At 52.5% G+C, this 13687-nt stretch overlaps 1 protein-coding gene across 2 annotated transcripts in view; it reads left to right on the top strand.

Annotated features, from left to right (window-relative positions):
- The first annotated feature begins 5620 nt into the window (after positions 1 to 5620).
- Positions 5621 to 13687, top strand: part of IFFO2 (intermediate filament family orphan 2) — a 49819-nt gene continuing 41752 nt past the window's right edge. The window contains exon 1 of one of the 2 annotated variants that reach the window (XM_057550948.1): positions 5621 to 6584. In XM_057550948.1, the coding sequence (XP_057406931.1) occupies positions 5929 to 6584 (656 nt within the window). In that variant the 5' untranslated portion in view covers positions 5621 to 5928. The remainder of the gene's footprint in view (positions 6585 to 13687) is intronic. The other variant, XM_007175168.2, reaches the window with a different exon arrangement.

The raw sequence follows: 13687 nt of genomic DNA, 5'->3' as shown, positions 1-13687 counted from the left end.
TGCCTCGTGGAGCTCAAACCACTCCCTAGAACGGTGCCTGGCAGGCTGCTGAGGAATGTTGACTCATGACAGCTGGTGCTTAATATATGGTCAGGTGCTGCTTTCAGCTCTGTGGACTTGTTTCATCCTCACGGTAACCCCATGAACTACTACCATCCCATTTTACAGAGGGAGAAACTGAGGCACAGAGCAGTTGAGTAACTTGCCCACAGTCACACAGTTAATTGATTGAGCCTGGACCTGCATCCCCTGCTCGTAACCACACTGCCATACAGCCCAGCTGGCCTTCATGAGAGAGGCCTGCGGAGGCCTGGAGAAGGTGCTGGAAGCAACCAGGGCTCCCCCAAGGCTGCTGACCAAGATCAGGGATGTCCAAGCAGCCAGGACACTCTGGCGCCCTGACATCGGTGAAACCCATGCCCTTTACGAGGAAGGCAAACCCACCCAGAATAATTGTTGAGCCAACAGGTGGCTTAAGCCGCCTGTAAGCCTGCAGATGTCCAGGAGGGATGAGGCTGGGCAACATGCTGCTGAAGTCGCCCTTTCTGCCAGCTTTTTTTTTTTTTTGACTGTTTTTATTGTCATTATTGTTTTGGGGGAGGTGAGATGGGCCATCTCAAGAATTTCCCTGTGCCTTGTAAAGGATTAATTTTCACCTGTAGCATTATGGGGGACTAATAACCACTCCCTTTCCTCTGTGCCATCATGTTTTATTGCTTTCTTTCATTTCACCATGAAGAAACCTGATGGGAATATTCTAGAAACTGCAGTCTGGGGGGTGGGGATGGGGGACTCAGGGGGAGGGCAGTTCATTCTCCCTGGCAACAGGACTGGGCTCAGATGCCAGAGAGGGCCACTGGGTGTGGGATCATGGGAGACGCTTATTTTTACCCCTGCTTCTTAAGACATTTATGGGCTTTTCACACTGGCATAAGCAAAAAGAATGAAAAAAAATTATGGTGATAATAGCTAATATTTATTGAGCATTTACTTCATGCTGACTTTATATGCATTATCTCATTTAACCCTTACAACCACCCTCTGGGGTAACTACTCTTATTAGTCCTATTTCCAGATGAGGAACTGATATGCAGAAAAGTAAAGTAAATAAGGTAATGAAAAATTCAAACTACCAAAATTTTAAGAGATTGGCAATAGAAAGGAAGGTCCTACCAATGCCATAATGTGGATGAACTTCAAAAACATGATGCTTAGTGAAAGAAGCCAGACACGAGGGATCACATATTGTATGATTCCATTTATAGGGAATGTCCACAAAAGGCAAATCTAAAGAGACAGAAAGTAGATTAGTGGTTGCCCAGGGCAGGAGGTGGAAACAAGGAGTAACAGTAAATGGCATGAGAGATCATACCGGGAGACGTGACATATTCTAAAACTGATTTATAGTGATAGCTGTGCAACTTGGTTAATGTACTAAAAACCGTTGAAGTGGGTGGATTGTATGATATGTAAAAAAATGCCTCAATAAAGTTGTCAAACCAAGAAATGTAATTAAAATGTGAAAATCTAACATTTATTGAACACCTCTTAGGCACTTTACAGGAATTTTTTCCAGTGCCAACAGCTCATTCAGTTGTTTACCTAAACTCATCTTTGTTGAGCACCTATTATGTGCCAGGCACCATGCCAGAACATGGGGGTACAGTAGTGAACTGGACCTGGTTCATGTTCAAGATCCCTGCCCTGCTGGAAATCACGGTCTAGCAGGCATTGGGGGGTAGGGCGGGGGTGGGGTGGAGACGACAATGAAAAAGCCAGCAATGGCAAGAGAGTGTACCTGGGGCTGTCATGTTGTAGGCATGGTGCTGGTAAAGCCCAGAGGAAGCAACCCCATTCAGACCTGGCAGGTGCTGGGAGGACAGGGAGGCTGGGACCTGAAGGATGAGGGGGTAGTTAGCTGGTGAAATGGCAGAGGGGTAGAGTGGGGAAAATGACAGTTGTTTGGTCATTCATTCATTCATTCATTCTTTTGTTCATTCATTCAGTAACTGTTTATTGAGAGCCTGCCAGGGGCCTGGCACTTTGACGGGGCAGGTGGCAGAGGCAGAGGGTATAAAGGCCTTGTGGGTGAAGTCATACCCATTTCACTGATGGGCCTCAGAGAGGTAAAGTGACTTGCCAGTTTACACAGCTGGAGCAGAGATACAAACCTAAGCCAACTTTTGTTCAAAAGCCCATCTCTGGAAGAAGAGGCCAGGCAGGTCAGACACACCGCTGTGAATCTGAGGGCCACGGGTAGGTATCCTGCTAAGAAAACCCATCCTTGATCAGCAAGTGGAGGCTGGCATCCTTCCTGGGGATATTCCTTTGTCTGTTGGAACAACCCCTCCCCCCACCTGGTGAGGACCCATCTGCAGCCCCTTTGGATTATTGATGGGGGAGGTGAGGGTACCCAGGGCTGAAGGGAAGGGACCACTGATTTCACCGTCTGGCTTGGGGTGGTACCGAGCATTGGACAGGGAGTGAGGGCCAGAATTCTAGACCAGACTTTGCCACTAATTATCTGGGGCTAGTCCCCACCCCTCTCTGGGCCTCAATTCTCTTGTCTCTAAAATGGGAGCATTGGGCTTGCTGCACTCTGAGCTCTTTCTGGCTGACGTTGATGACCACGACTTCTGGCTATAGAAGTCTCAGGAACTATATGGGCTGGAAGAAGGGTGACCAACTCATTCCGGTTTGCCTGGAACTTTCTGGGTTTTAGCATTGAAAGCCCCACATCAAGGAAAACTCCTCGATCCTGGGCAAATGGGGACAGTTGGTCACTCTAGCTGCAAGGGCATTAGGCTGGCCTCCCCTCTCATCTTGCCCACAAAGAGCAAGATACATAGCATCTCGCTTTTGCACCTATGTGGCCACAGAACTACTTCCTAGCCATTTTGTTTGTACAAATCATGTTTCTAGGACTCAGTTGAAAAGCCCTTCAAGTCCAGGTACCACTTCCTCCATTTCCTTCGGATCTCCTGGCCTTGCTCAGCCATCTCTTCCTGGTCAGGCTTCCCTCCCCTGCACTTCTTCCCCCGTCTCAGGATGGTCCGTTGGGTTGTCTGTCTCCATTAGCTCCCCCAGGGCTCCTGGAGCTCTTGCATTGCTCACGGCTGTTTCTCTAGTGTTAGGCCAGGGTCTGTGCTAAAGCAGGAGCTCAAAAAATAATCTTGGAATGTCTGGGTCTCTCCAGGCCCAGGACAGGGCTGGGTGCCTCCCACCCCACCCCACCCCTCCAGGAGGGCTTCACACTCCAATTCCAGGGCAATGCTGTTGGCAGGACAGATCCTTCAGAGAAAAGACAGCAGGGAACCACTCCCCAGGTGTGGCTTCTTAACCCTTTCTGTGGGTTAAGGTCCCTTAGGCATCTGGTGAAGCCTGTGGATCCACCTCATAATAATTTTTTAAAAATTGCATTTGGACAACAGTGAAAACAATTTTACTAAAATACAGCTGTCAAAGTACTAAAAAATTTTGTGATATAGTAACATGTGTTAATACATTAAGTAAGATTTATTGGTGAGTCGAATAAGATCTTAATTTCAGAGTGTGGTAGCTTAAATGATACTTTGAGATATATAGAAACTGAAGGTGATGTGAAAATACCTGTGATTTCTATTAGTGACAAAATCACAGGGACTTCTACTTGTTGCCTGCATTCATGATCAAGGGAAATGCTGAATGCCATTTAGGGATTAGTGAAAATAAAGATATAATTTTTGTCCATGGCATGGACCTCTCAGAATTCTATCCTCATCCCCCCCAGGGTCCGTGAACTCCTGTTTTAAGGCAAAGGGTTTTGATTCTTTAGTTTAGATAAACAAGAAAATCACCAAGAGAGGAGAGAACAAAGAGTGAAGAGCAGTGACCACATTGGGTTGGGTTAAAAGAAATGTTTCAAGACAGGTGAGTTTCAGCTTGGAATGTTGGAAAGGTGAGCCTATTTTCGGAAGGGAGCAAGGAACTGGGGTTGAGGGAAGGAAACCTAGGGAGGGTTTGCTCCTGTGACTGAATCAAAAACAGCCGACTAACATCACAGCCACGACCTCACCCCAGAGCATGCCTGTGTCTCCTTTGTGTCTCTTCTGTCACTGAGAACACCAAGCCATTGTCCCTGTGAGACAGGGTACCTGCCCGCTAGCTTACTCACAAAGAAATGGAACAAACACAAAAGTTAATAACAAGACAAAAATTAAATTGCAATTCAAAAAATGCAGCCTGAAGAATGTGGAACATGCCACATATCTGGTTATGTGCACACAGTGCAAGCCGCAGGCGTTCAAAGGTGCGGGTTACCTCCCCTCTGAGGTTTGTGGTGAGGATCCAACGGGGAAATGGACAAGAGGCCACCAGCATCGGTAGGCCGGTTAGAGCATGTGTTTGGGGATGGATAGCTGTTCCTCTGGTCTCAGCGACCTCTGTAAAATCGGGATAACAACTATGGCACCTGACATATACTTAGCACTCAATAATGGGAACTACTATTAGCGTTCAAAAAATAACCATAGATGTTTGCAAACCGGTTTAAGAGACACCAGGAGACTGGAGAACTTCGTCTTTACGGTGGTAAATCTGAAAGCAGATTTGAATGAATGAGTGAATGAATGAATGAATGAATGCGTCCTCTGGTGGGCTCCGCCCTCTATACCTGTTCTGCCCTCAAGCTGCCCCCCCAAGCAGTTCGATGACCCGCTCTGGGGTCAGCTGCATCTCGGCGTATGAGTGTGCGGTGGTGGGGAGGTGGTCATTTAGGGCGGGGGAGCGGCAGTAGCCCAGGCTGAGCTTGCGGGTGTCACATTCCGGGAGGCTCAGTCTCCCCACTCCTGTCCCCACCATTCGTGCGGCGCATCTTTGGACCCGAGGACCAGCGGGCTCGGCATTGCCCAGCCAATCTCGGGATGACGAGGCCCGCAGTTAGAGGCGGGGGGCAAGCGGTAGAGGAGCGCTCCCGGGTCCACCGCGTGGGGGACCTGCCGCTGGAAGTGCTGCCTTATCCTGGGAAGGTCGAACTAGGCCGCCCCAGGCTGGAGTGGGGGTGGAGTGCGGATGCACCTTCGGAGGCTCTGGTCCCCCGGCTCTTCCAGGCCGAGGTCTCCCTCACACCGTGGTAATCTGGGGCCGGGGAGTTCGGGTGGGGTGGAAGAGAAGCGGGGTCTCCTTGACAGAGGACGTGGGGGAGGGGACTTCCTAAAGGGGGAAACGAGCGCTGCCGAGGCTGCTTGTCCCTTTAAGAGGCCGGGCTGGCTCTGCGGCGGTTCCACCTAACCGCGTGCCTGGTGCAGCTCTGCGGTCTGTGTCCCCGGGCAAACAATCCGAGCCCGGCTGGACGGCAGGACGCGGCGCAGGGGAGGGAGTGGTCCAGCCCGGAGCTGGGCGGAGCCAAAGCTGCAGACAGCGAGTCCACAGAGCCGAGAAAACGGTGGAGCCCGGGAATGGGAGGAGCCACGGGGCCATGGGCGGGGCCCGGCGCTGCGGGCCTCGGGGACCCTGCCTCCAGCTTTGGGAGCGCCGCAGAGGAGGGCGGGGTGGGCGGGGCGAGCTTGGGGGCTGGGCCTGTGTCTGCAGTGGGCGGGGCCCGCCGCAGAGGGGCAGTGCCGGCTGAGAGTCCTCTGGGCGCTAATACCGCGGTGCCTCCACAGCGTCTCTGACAGCCCCGGCGCCGGGACCAGCGATCCTCGATACCTCGCGCAAGCCGCCGCGGCCTCCACCGCGGCCCGAGTCCAGTTCCTCGCCTCGGCGCCCATATCCGGGGGCGGTCCGGCTCGCCGTCTCTGCGGAGGCCGCATCTGGCGCGCATCTGGAACCGCCCGGCCCGTCGCGCTGGATCCCGCGCCCTCCCTGGCCCGGCCGCGCCGGGAGCCCTGCCCGGAGCTGGAGCCGCACTTGGAGCCGCGGGCCCGGGGCCCTGAGCCGCGCAGCCGGCGCATGGTGAACTCGCTGATATTCGGAGAGATGGCCTTGGCCTTCGGCTGCCCGCCGAGCGGTGCCGGGGGGACCTGCCCCGGCGCGAGTGGCGGCGGCGGGGCCGGGCCAGGGCCATCGCCGGTGACGGCGGCGCTGCGGGACGACCTGGGCTCCAACATCCACTTACTGAAGGGGCTCAACGTGCGCTTCCGCTGCTTCCTGGCCAAGGTGCACGAGCTGGAGCGGCGCAACCGGCTGCTGGAGAAGCAGCTGGAGCAGCAGCAGAGCGAGCGCGAGCGGAGGCTGCGCTACAAGACCTTCTCCCGCGAGCAGGCCGTGCAGACCGGGCCCGAGCTGCTGCAGCCACCCGCGCCCGGCGGCGGGCACGGCAGCGGCGCGGCGGCCGGAGCCAACGCCAACGCCGCGGCCCTGGGCGGCCTGCCCCCCTGCGGCGGCTCGCAGCCGCAGCACTACGGCCGCCTGCCCGGGACCATCTGGAGCTACACGCAGGTGCGGCGCACGGGCGGCGGCGGCGTGGAGACCGTGCAGGGCCCCGGCGTGTCGTGGGTGCACCCCGACGGCGTGGGCGTGCAGATCGACACCATCACCCCCGAGATCCGCGCGCTCTACAACGTGCTGGCCAAGGTGAAGCGCGAGCGCGACGAGTACAAACGGAGGTGAGTGGGGCCCCGCTCCTGCCCCCGCACTCCCGGCTGGCGGGGGGGGGGGTCTTCCCTGTCTCCGCGGCCAAGGAATGTGTGCGTTCGGGAGGGGCCGGGGGCGGCAGCTGGTCCTGGCAGGTGGGCTGGAAGCTGTGTTTGCAGAACGCCCTACACACGCTTGGAAAACTCAGTTATCTAGTTCCAAGAATGGGAGCGGGCGCTAACTATGGTGGGGGACTCCTCCGCTCCGTCACTGGACCAGGCACATTGTTTTCTAGGTGACATAATGACCATTGGTGTTTTGCGTGATCTCGTCTAATCCTCATGGCAACGCAAAGTGTGGGGCATTCTTATCCTCATTTTGTAGATGAGAAAACCGAGGCACAGAGATGCAAGTGACTTGCCTAAGATGGCTTGGCTAATAGGTGGTGAAGCCAGGATGTGAACTACTCCTGGCTAGTCTGTCCTCCAGCTTAGGTATTTTCCCAAGGATGTAGGAGGTGGGCTCTCCTCTGTCAATGGGTGAAAAGAAATAACTCTTAAGTAATCCACTGGCTTCTTGTTCCTTGAATTAAAAAGTCATGTGTTTAAGAATGGGTGGATCTGTCCACTGAGGCCAGGGTCTGCTGTCTTGGTCCAGCTCTGTAAGGTCCAGCTGGCTGGGCTGGATAACCAGACCTACATCAGACTGGCCACGAGCTTTTAGAAACAGCTACCTTCACCTCTCTTCTCCCCACCCCCAATTCTCATGGTTTTTTGGACCCCAACAAACTCAGCCCTAAAGGCCCACAGAAGGAGATAACCTTAGGCTGGAAGACTGGGCACTGAATGGACCCAGACCACCGTCTCTGGCTGGAGTGTGGCGCAGACTGCCTGCTGAACTGGCTAGCACATTCCTGCCCAGCCCAGATTACCTAGCTGGGAAACTGACATTGCTTCCTGCCTGCAACCTGGCTGACAGTATTGTCAAATCGGCCTTCTGATAAGAGTAGAGGGGTCTGTCTGTAGCATCTCAGGCCTGGATGGGGGCAGGGCCCTCTGCTGTCCCAGGCATGGGCAACTCTGCATTGGGAGCTGTGGCTCTGAACTTCAGGGCTTGGAGGATGCACTGAGAAGCATCTTTCCTCCATTCCTCGAGTCCTAGCGCTCACATGAGCAGAGAGAGCTGGGCATGGGTCTCCTTCCTTTTCCTCTACTGGCAGGCTGGCCACTGGGCAGGATTCAAGTGCCAGCTCCATTACCTGCCCGTGAGAACCACTGGCTGAACCAAGTGGTCACTGAACCACTCGGAAGCCTGTTTACTTATCAGAGAAATGGGAATAATAAAATCCATCCACAGTTGCACAAGGCGTGAGTAGGCTGGTGATGCTTTTTGGAAGGTATAAAGTAATCAACTTGACATTATTAAAGATGATTGGTTTGGTCAAGCTGTCAGGGAGCAGTTGCCTGGAGAATCAGGTCTCTCATGCAGGGCCTGGCTTCCTGGGGGTAGGTCTTGGACCTTGCGGGGAGACAAGCTACTCTTCTGGGCTGGTTGTTTCTCCTGAGGACTTGAGAATGGCCTGGTGCCTCGCCATGGGGAGGTCACCTCTCTGCCCCTAGCGGGCAGCTTCCTTGGGGTGGGGCAGAGAAACAGGCACTTGCTCTCGATGGTGAAACTCGGAGGGATGGGCCCTTCTGTCTGCCACTGTTGATTGTGTCGTCATGCCCCAGGCTTGCGCTGTGTTTGTTTTACTGTGTGTGTGCTTTTTGGACCTGGCTACTAAGGAGATGAAAAAACTGTGCCCAGTCTTAGAGGGAGATGGGTCGGCATTGAGCAATGCCCTGTTCAAATTGCACCCAGGGTGTGGGGTGTGATGTCAGCTTCTGGACTGGCCTGGAATGACATGGGCGCTGCTGAGACAGGTGGAGTGCGGGTGTCTCTCTTCCCGCCCTTCTGGGGTGTGTGTGCACCTTCTCTTCCCCCATTTTTTTTTCTTTTTTTGTGAATTGGGGAGACGCATCTATTCTGAAGTTGATTCAGGGCTCAAGTTGGATTTTTTCAAAGCAAGTTTACTCCCTTCTTTGAGCCTCAGTTTCCCTATCTGTAAAAGTGAGAGGAGGGTGGTCTAGAACTGTCCTTGAAGGCCCCGGCTGCCTCAGAGATGCCTTAGGCAGTTCCTTGAATATTAAATAAAAGCTAATATTTAAAAAAATGTTAAAATGGTCATAAAAGTGTGCTGTCACTTTTAAGTTCTTACTGTTAACTCACGGAAGTCTACTTAACATTGATTTGTTAGTACTTGGCCTCAAGTTAGAGCCTTTCCCTGCCTTCTCTTTGTCGGAAGAGTACTCTGAGATTACAAAGCAAACTGCTAAAAGCTGGTCCCGTTTGTAGCTACTAATCTGTGTGAGTCAGGATTTTCTTGATACTCTGCAGCCAAAACCAGAGAGAGAATTAAAGCGAAGGTGGACCTGTCATCCATAATCCCAGTTCTAAATGTTAATGGATCAAAATAGCCTCATCAACCTCATGGATTGAATTTAGAATAGGTAACTGTTATATCGCTGAGCCTACAATATAAATTTATACAAGTAACATTCTGTTTTTACTTGTTTCTGTATTTGGGTTTCTCATAAGAATTTTCTTTTGGGAAGAGGGCAGGCATATGATCAGCTTTTTGAAAAGCTTAAGAACCACTGGGTTAGATGATCTCAAAGGGTCTTCCCAGCCTTGACAATATGTAAATCTGAGTTTGAGCTCCCAGCGCACTTCTGATCTCCTGTTCATAAGAGAATGAGACCAAGGTGTTTACCTGGGCTCTTGGCCACTGAAGGCTTCAGATCCTTCCAGGATGTCTAGCATGGAGCCCCAAGCAGTGACCGATAGAAGGAGCCTGTGCCGGGAAAGGAAAGGTTCCAGGCTTTCCTCTGGTCCACCTGGAAGAACTCGCAGCCTTGGAGATGTTCATTCTGCTTCTCCAAAAGGCAACCTGGGTTGTGTAGCTCAGTGTTCTCCAAGCTGGGGACTTTTGGGGTTCCACCTCCATGAACTGTGGCCATATTCATGTACCACCATCCATATTATTACTTATGTAAAATATTTTGTATAGCCTTATGGGGTATAATTTACATATCATAAAATTCTCCCATTTTACGTGTACAATTCAATGATTTTTAGCCAGTCCACTGAGTTGTGCAACTATCCGCACAATCCAGTTTTAGAACACTTGCATAATCTCAAAAAAGATCCTTTCTGCCCTTTTGCAGTGAATCCCTGTTCCCACTCCAGACCAGGCACCACTGATATGCTTTCTATTTCTATAGCTTTGCCTTTCCTGGGCATTTCATATAAATGGAATCATACAGTATGTGGTCTTTTGTGTCTGGCTTGTTTCACTTAGATGATGCTTGTGTGGTCCATCCATGCTATAGCTTATATCAGCAGTACATTCCTTTATAATGCTGAATAATATTCCACTGTATGGGTAGAGCACATTTTGTGTATCCATTCACATACATAGTCAATAAAATGTAAATTTAAAAAGTCACCTGTGTGCTATGTCACATCCTCTTGTGTGCTGTCAGCGCTACAGGATCCGTGCTTTGGAAACACCAACCCAAACCAGAGCCCCTGGCCTGGGGTGACTGGGCCCTGGCCCTGATCACTCCTGCTTTGGTTTCCTTTTGGTCCAATCAGCTCTGAGCTCTTTACCATGAGGGAAATGTGGTCACTGAAACTGTAGCCGACAAGGTTGTCAAGCATTGATTTGAAAACCAAAACAAACATCTCTACCCTGTCACCATGCAGTCATGCCACCAAAATATCCTGTTCTGAGTTTGCAAGCTGGGGGGCCTTTCCCTGGGAGATTCCTACTGAAACTAGATAAACTTTAGACAGGCAGAGAGTTTTCTAAATGGGCATCCTAGAGATCCAGACTCCAGGTCTCGCTCTACCATTAGGCGCTGTGTGACCTCAGGCCAATTCCTGCCCTCTCTGAGCCTTAGGTCCCCCACCTATACACAACACGTTTCCTTTAGGTGATCCCTGCCAGCTCGCTCTACATTTCGGTCTGTGACTTGGAGGGGCCCAGCTCAGGGCTGCTCTTTCTGCTTCCTGGGATGACAGTTTGGCCTTTCTCTGTTCCGGGCCTCCCCCTCTCCTGCCTCAGGCCCCGTGTGGTTTGGAACCAGCTGGTTTTGTTCCCTCCCCTTGCAAGTTGCTGAGTGTCTGTGCCCCTGACTCCAGTCAGCCTGAAAGTCTCGGTTTGTTTTCCCTGGAGCTTTGTTTGAGAGCCAGGAGGACCACAGTGATCATTTAGCATAGTGGTTTTCAAGTGGACTCTTTGGAGCCCTGGAGTCTAGAAGAGGGTGTCTGGGGGTGATTCTGGGGATAGTCCGGGGGGCTGACTACCTAGGATTCGGCCAACATCAAACACAGCAGCTCCATTTTCATGATTCTCAGATTAATATTCTGAGGGAGATTCGATTGGAAACCAGGGTTTTACAGTTTAGAAGAAAAGAAAGAAAGAAATCGCTGATTCAGCTGAATACTTTCATTTTAGAGATGGGGAAACTGAGGCCCAGAGGGAGCTGACCCACAAAGCCGAGCCAGGCAGAACTTCTGTCTGCCATTGAGAGCTTTCTTCCCTGCCCTGAGATGATGCCCGCATCATTTGCCTTCCACTGGGGCTTGGCAGAATTCTCTCCACCTTTTTATGTGTCTGCCTTTAAGCATTTTTAAAAAAGCCACTTTCAGGGATGGGAGGGACTTTTGTCACAGCTATTTCTGATCATGAGCCGGAAGCGGCTGGGCTGTTGGCCTGAATGGAGGGCTCCAAAAAGGGCTGGTGGGTGAGCCAGCTGGAGCGTCCCTTGCCTTTTCCCATCATGCGCTGGGAGGCCCTTGAGCAGGTGGGTGCTGGCCCCTAAGTGCCCCAAAGCCACAAGACTGCCCTGGAAAGCTGGTCAGAGGGCTTCGTTCCCTGCCACTTCCATTGTTTCCGAAGCTGCTGATATGGATTCTTTATTTCTGATTTTCCTGGGAGGCAGCCTGGGATGGTGGAAAAAGGGATTGAATCCCGGTTCTGCCACTCTCTGTGTGACTATGGGCAGTTGCTTGGCCTCTCTGAGCTGCCTGAGCCACTGCTTTGTGTAAAAGAGGGAGAATAACACCCCTAGGGATCGGAAAGGAGTAAATAAGCTCTTGTGTTAAGACACATGAAGCTCCCGGGACGTCCCCCATCCCAGAGCCCTTCCCCCGCCCCAACCCGCCCCTGCAATATCTGTTCCCTTCATTTACAAGGATTTCTCAGCACAGCGCTGAACTGCCTGACACATCCATTTCAGGACCCGTCGTCGCTCTCTGTCCCGTGGAAGGCGCCTGAGATGGTGCTGGGGGCAGAGGGAGAAAGGGCTACTTCTTTGTCCAGCATCTAAGGAGGCTGTTCTTCCTACTCTTAGTGGTTGATTTGTGCCTCCGGGAATCTCTGGCCACCCTCCGCCCTTTCTTCCAACCTCCTTTAAAAGAAACACGCCCCCCGCCCCCCCAACCCCGCCCCGCCTTCATTTAGCTCCTCAGTATTCCAAGTCTCTTGGGTTAGGCTGGCAGACTCTTTGGGAACAAATTTGGGAGGGCTTTTCAGAGCCTCAAGCTAGAAGGAGGGGAATGAGGTCCCAGAAAAGAAAAGGAAACAGGAAGCAGGAAGCAGGGATACAGCTGACACTGAAGATTCCTTCTCCCAGGAATTTGAGGCGGGGCTTTTGCCTTGGCCACCGGATACAGGCCCCTGGGCCCCACCAGCTTACATACACTTACACACACACACACACACACACACACACACACACACACACACACACATGCACACACGCACGCACGCACGTGCTCTCAGGCTCTCTCTCCAAGCCTGTGCCTGCATCCCCACATGTGTCTGTATTTGAAAGACATAGAAGGGTAGACCCAGAACTTGCACACATCCTTTGCTGCCAAGAGACACATGGACTTCCAAGGGAATTGATTTGAACCATGCCACGTGTCAGTGATACCGGAGGCTGCGGACTTTGCATGTGGAGTCCCAGCTTTCGATCACATTGGTGAGATGCAACCGGGTTGGCGCTCCGTTTGTTTCCCAGGTCATAGATGGCAGGAGGCCCACGGCAGGGAAGGAGGCAGCCCTGTTGTTCCCTCAGGATCAGGATATGTTGCTCTCCCCTGACTTTCTTGCATCGGGCATTCCTGAGCACCCACTGCCTCCCCATCACAGGACTGTACACCCTGAACTGTAATTACCTGGGCTGTATCTGCCCCCTCCACTGACTGTAAGCTCTCTGGGGGCCGGCTCCGGGTCTGTCTTCTTCGTCTTGTACACAGAGAACCCATCCAGGGCCTGGGCAGAGTCCATGCTGAGCGAGTATTTGTGCAGTGAGGGGCGCTCTGTGCCCAGCTGCTGCGTGCTGGTAGGCCCCAGTGAGGCTGGGTTGACACAATAACCGACACGCATGGACTCTACATCCGGCGGACTTGCAGCTTGTGGAGGGCAGGGTCTGGACCTGGAGTCAGGAGACCCGCGCTCCGGTCCCAACACATCAGTTCAACAGGTTTGAATGAATACCTGTCTCCTGGTGCCACATGCTGGGCCGCCAGTGCAGGAGTTAAAAGCCGAACGAGCTTGGGCTATCACTTTGCCCCTCTGAGCCTCAGTTTCCTCATCTGGAAAAGGGGGATGCTGAGATCTGTGTCCCAACATTGTTGAGAGCAGTATATGGGCTCACAGAGCTACAGTACATTGTAGGTGGTGAAGTTCCAAGAGTTACACAGCCAGATTTCACAGGGCAGAAGGGGTGAGCAGTGCTGGCTTTGTGAGGTGGGCAGAAGTCAAGAACGGGGCTTGGACCTGGGGAGAGGGTAGTCCATGACCTTGCTGGCAGCATCTGGGGGTTGTGAAGCCTCTTGGCAGGACTGGTGCTTAGAAGAGGTGCTTAGAAGATTCCAGGCCAGGTGGGAGGCTGGTGAAGATTTCTGATGCTGCCGCCTGCCTGCCAGGGCAGTGCCCTCCCAACCCCAGTGGGCACCCATGCTTGGCTTTCTGGGCAGGATGTAGTTTCTTGCTCTAGTTCTTGGTACAAGAGTAGTTGTC

This window comes from Balaenoptera acutorostrata, chromosome 1 (assembly GCF_949987535.1).
Source record: "Balaenoptera acutorostrata chromosome 1, mBalAcu1.1, whole genome shotgun sequence".
Taxonomy (NCBI): Eukaryota; Metazoa; Chordata; class Mammalia; order Artiodactyla; family Balaenopteridae; genus Balaenoptera; species Balaenoptera acutorostrata.
Note: the sequence above shows the minus strand (reverse complement) of the source record. Positions and strands in the feature narration are given on the sequence as shown.